We start from the raw sequence: 4,893 nt of genomic DNA, 5'->3' as shown, positions 1-4,893 counted from the left end.
TTTTTTTTCTATAATGTGTTTGTGGGTTCTTAGTTATTTTTGTTTGTTGTGTTTTTTATGTTGCGGTTTGTTATTAATTTTGTAAGAGTTGAACACTCCTTGTGTTTTATTTATTTATTCCATTTTGTTTATAAGAAAAAAAACTAAAAAAACGCACGTACGGCTAGAAGCTCCAATTTAGAACAAATTTTACAATTCTTTTCTAATTTTTCTTTCATTTTTCATAATTGTAAATTAGATAAGATTAGTGAAAGAGAGTTGACGGAGGAGGAAAGTGGTCCGAACGCAATGTCTTGCGGCGTGGGGAACAGCTGGAAAGACAAATATATAACTCACGCGCTACGTCGTCGTTTTAATGTACAAAGAGAGCGTGAAAAAACGCGTGTAGAGACAAAAAACAAATAAACAATCAAAAAAGAGAGAAGAAAAATAGTTACAGGACGCGCCATGATTGCAGACGCAGAAAGCAGCGAGTGAGCCAAGCGAGTTGAGTTTCGGTTCCTCTCCGATCCAATCCATCCATAATTCAATTTTCCCCCAAATTTCAAAACCCTAGCTTTCTCACTCGCGCTTTTCCCCCACTCGCGGATCCACTTCACATTTTCGTACTCGCTCGCAGCTCGTGATCCTTCCCCGCTTTTTAAGGTTTCATCTTTCTCCCTCTTCCCTTGTACTAGTAGTTCTTCACACTTTTTACAAAGAAATTTTTTTATGCTTATTAATAGTTTTTGAAAATGCTGTAATTAACGTGATTTGATAAAAACAAGAGGTGGTTTTTGTAATTCTAGTCACTTCTAAGAGTTTCATAGCATAAATGTGTTAAATTTGCTGGGAAAAACACACTACTTGTTGTCTAAGAAAACATTGGAAATTGTTATATTTATGTACTAATGTAAATAATTTGTCTATACATATAATGTACTATACTAATAAGACTAATAAGGCAAACAAGTTGTGATACAGATGTAAACCCATGATAGCGAAATGTCTAGAGTTTGGTCGTGTTGCTTATTAGAAACTTTGTTTTGCTGTATTTTACAGTGAGTGGCTGCAGTCAGACTACAGTTTAGATTGTGGAAGGTGCTTAGAATGGAATGATGGTAGTGCAGTGAGTGGAGGTATGGGTGATGCGGTCAATGAAGAGGATTGCAGGGGTAGTGCACTTGTTGCTTCTCCTAAGAGGGACATAGCTTTCTTTGAAGGGGACAAAGATTTTGAGCCACCCAATGGGATTGAATTTGAATCTCATGAAGCAGCGTATTCATTTTATCAAGAATATGCCAAATCTATGGGATTCACCACTTCGATTAAGAACAGCAGGCGCTCGAAGAAGACCAAAGAGTTTATTGATGCTAAATTTGCGTGCTCTAGATATGGAGTAACGCCGGAGTCTGATAGTAGTAGTAGTCGAAGACCGAGTGTGAAGAAGACAGATTGCAAAGCTTGCATGCATGTGAAGAAAAAGCAAGATGGAAAGTGGATCATTCATGAATTTATAAAGGATCACAATCATGAACTTTTACCAGCTTTGGCGTATCATTTTCGGATTCATAGAAATGTGAAGCTAGCTGACAAGAATAATATGGATATCTTGCATGCCGTTAGCGAACGCACGAGAAAGATGTTTGTTGAAATGTCTAGACAATCTGGTGGCTGTCAAAATATTGGGTCTCTTGCGAGTGATATGAATTATCAGTTTGACAGAGGCCAGTATCTGGGTTTGGACGAGGGAGATGCCCAAGTTATGCTGGAGTATTTCAAGCATGTACAAAAGAAGAGCCCCGACTTCTTCTACTCTATAGATTTAAATGAAGAACAACGTTTAAGAAATCTATTTTGGGTTGATGCAAAAAGTATTAATGATTATCTCAGCTTTAATGATGCGGTTTCATTTGATACTAGCTACATAAAGAGCAACGATAAATTGCCTTTTGCTCCTTTTGTTGGAGTGAATCATCATTCTCAACCTATGTTGCTTGGATGTGCATTGGTTGCAGACGAGACTAAGCCAACTTTTGTTTGGTTACTGAAGACATGGCTTAGAGCGATGGGAGGACAAGTTCCCAAAGTTATAGTCACTGATCAAGACAAAGCCTTGAAGGAAGCAATTGAAGAAGTCTTCCCAAATGCACAGCATTGCTTTTCTCTTTGGCACATATTGGAAAAGATACCTGAAAATTTGTCTTTTGTGATAAAACAGTATAAGAACTTCTTGCCAAAGTTTAACAACTGCATTTTTAAGTCTTGGACGGATGAAGAGTTTGACATGAGATGGTGGGAAATGGTGACTATATTTGAACTCCATGATAATATATGGTTTCATTCATTGTATGAAGACCGGAAAAAGTGGGTACCAACATTCATGGGGGGTGTCTTTTTAGCTGGACTGTCCACACCTCAACGTTCTGAGAGTATGAATTCTTTCTTTGACAAATACATTCATAAGAAAATCACCCTTAAAGAGTTCATAAAACTATATGGGTTAATTCTTCAAAATAGGTATGAGGAGGAATCTGTTGCGGATTTTGATACATTGCACAAACAGCCTGCACTTAAATCTCCTTCACCTTGGGAAAAACAAATGTCAACAATTTACACACATGCAATATTTAAGAAATTCCAAGTTGAAGTGTTGGGTGTAGCTGGTTGTCAGTCTAGGATAGAGGCTGGAGATGAAACTGTTGCAAAATTTATAGTTCAAGATTATGAGAAGGATGAAGAGTTTTTGGTAACATGGAATGAGTTGAGCTTAGAGGTCTCTTGCTTCTGTCGATTGTTTGAATATAAAGGTTTCCTTTGCAGACACGCATTGAGTGTTCTCCAACGTTGCGGTTGTTCGAGTGTTCCAGCTCAATATATCATAAAGAGGTGGACCAAAGATGCCAAAATTAGGGAACCAATAGCAGATAGTACAAGAAGGATACAAACTAGGGTTCAACGCTATAATGATTTGTGCAAACGAGCTATTGAGTTGAGTGAAGAAGGATCATTATCTGAAGAGAGTTACAATGTTGCTCTCCGTGCACTTGTCGATAGCCTGAAGAACTGTGTACTTGTAAATAACGCTAACGACAATGGTGCAGAAACCGGGAACAGTGGTTGTAGTCTTCGTGAAGCAGAAGAAAATCAGGGTACCCTTGCTTTGAAACCAAGTAAGAAGAGGAACACAACTCGGAAAAGAAAGGTCAGTTCTAAGTAATGTGGTTGTCCTGTTTATACGTTAAGTTGTTTTGCCTTTCTAGCATTTAAAAGACCAGGAAATTGATTTGAGAATCACTTTATAGGTGCAACAAGAGCAGAATCCTGTACTTGTCGACACTCAAGATAGCCTGCAGCAAATGGTTTAAGTTTTCTCTGTTTCATTCTTGATATATTTTAGATTATACGAATAAGCATCTATAGCATGTGCTTTCTATAACATGTGATTTTTTTTCTTCAGGATAATCTTACCTCGGATGCAATGACCCTTAATGGATATTACGGTACTCAGCAGAATGTGCAAGGACTGGTAAATTTACTTGTTAACCAACATATGATTGTATATGTTCTGTATTTTATTTTCCGAACTCAATGTAATGCTTAATTAATAATTTTGCTTTTGTAGCAGGTACAATTGAACTTAATGGAGCCGCCTCATGATGGTTACTATGTTAATCAACACAGCATGCAAGGCCTGGTAAGTTGTCCTAATCCTGATTCTAACCTTCCGATACGATTGTGTTATATAATTATACAGGAACGATTAGGATTATTAATCGATATTCATATGCTGTTAGGGTCCATTGAATTCTATGGCTCCAAGCCATGATGGGTTTTTCGGAACACAGCAAAGCATTCATGGGATGGTAGAGTGTTTTCTTTTCATTCCTATGATGAGAAGTTATGTGCCTTGATTAAGATTAATATGATACAAGTTTGCTAACTATGGGTTGGTTCATGTAGGGAGGAGCACAGTTGGAATATCGTCCGACAACCACTTTTGGATATGGTCTTCAGGTTTGTTCATGACATGTACCATATATTGCTTGCATTTGAACTTGGAAGTTGGAAGTTGGAATAGAATAATTTGTACTTGGTTTTAACTTTTCACTGTCTTTGACTCATAATCTGAAATGTAGGATGAGCCTGATCAACACTTCCACAGCAATAATACAAGAAATACTTAGAATTTGTCATATCTTTGATTTGGTAGTTTCCACGGAAGCTATGTGCGCGTGATTGAAAAGAGCATTAAAAGAACTTGGAAATTCATTATCTTGACAGCAGTTCATTTTCTTACTCAATATTTCTCAAAGTGGCTTCGTTGTTATACCTATATGTAACATTGAGATTTACCTCATGTCTTGGGAACCATTGAACCTTCTTCTTGTTATTATACATAGAAATTGCTCATTATAGTCTAGGTTAGTCATAAGAGCTGCAAAATTCGGAATGAACTAGGAGGGTGAGATTGGTCTGAATGCCTGTGTAGTATGCAAATATAGAAGATATTCAGTTTCTCAAACATGAGATGGAGAAGTTTTTGAGTTCCTATCATTGGAACAGATACAAACACACCAGATTTCATGGTGCTTTTACAATAACTTCATTGGACTGATTTGCATAATCTGGAATGGTGTGTGTAAGGTTTATAGCGGATGGAATGGAATATTAGCCTTACATTACATGTTTCCCTATTTTTGATACTAGACATGATAACAAAATTCGAAATTGTCCGAATCCATTTGAAAAGCTTTGAATTTGACGGAAAAAAAAATCCTATTTTGCCTGGATGCAGATGGATGTTTTTCCGACATTTAAAGTCGGGGGCGGAGGCGGGATGTTACCCCGCACACGTCTCCGAATCCAAATCCATCACATTACTAAATAATATATTTTAATTTTTTTATTCAC

The 4,893-nt window shown here is 37.1% G+C and overlaps 1 protein-coding gene across 2 annotated transcripts; it reads left to right on the top strand.

Annotated features, from left to right (window-relative positions):
• Positions 1–353: 353 nt before the first annotated feature.
• Positions 354–4,662, top strand: LOC127092057 (protein FAR-RED IMPAIRED RESPONSE 1). Of its 2 annotated transcripts, none has more exons than XM_051030842.1 (8): positions 354–645; positions 1,042–3,184; positions 3,285–3,341; positions 3,440–3,508; positions 3,608–3,676; positions 3,777–3,845; positions 3,943–3,996; positions 4,119–4,662. In XM_051030842.1, the coding sequence occupies exons 2-8, from the start codon at positions 1,121–1,123 to the stop codon at positions 4,164–4,166; spliced, it is 2,430 nt and encodes an 809-aa protein (XP_050886799.1). In that variant the 5' UTR covers positions 354–645; positions 1,042–1,120; the 3' UTR covers positions 4,167–4,662. The 2 variants fall into 2 exon arrangements, with proteins under 2 accessions (XP_050886799.1, XP_050886798.1); XM_051030841.1 differs by having other exon boundaries at positions 355–645; positions 3,605–3,676.
• The last annotated feature ends 231 nt before the right edge of the window (positions 4,663–4,893 follow it).

This window comes from Lathyrus oleraceus, chromosome 6, assembly GCF_024323335.1.
Source record: "Lathyrus oleraceus cultivar Zhongwan6 chromosome 6, CAAS_Psat_ZW6_1.0, whole genome shotgun sequence".
Lineage (NCBI taxonomy): Eukaryota > Viridiplantae > Streptophyta > Magnoliopsida > Fabales > Fabaceae > Lathyrus > Lathyrus oleraceus.
The sequence above is the reverse complement of the archived record's forward strand: the minus strand, read 5'-3'. Positions and strand labels throughout refer to the sequence as shown.

What these genes read in the sequence shown, in the direction of transcription:
- LOC127092057 (XM_051030841.1), top strand. Translation starts at nt 1,121, where the DNA reads ATGGGTGATGCGGTCAATGAAGAGGATTGCAGGGGTAGTGCACTTGTT. An exon ending in AAGATAGCCTGCAGCAAATG is followed by an intron (nt 3,342 to 3,439) that starts GTTTAAGTTTTC and finishes TTTTTTCTTCAG; the next exon opens with GATAATCTTACCTCGGATGC. An exon ending in AGCAGAATGTGCAAGGACTG is followed by an intron (nt 3,509 to 3,604) that starts GTAAATTTACTT and finishes TTGCTTTTGTAG; the next exon opens with CAGGTACAATTGAACTTAAT.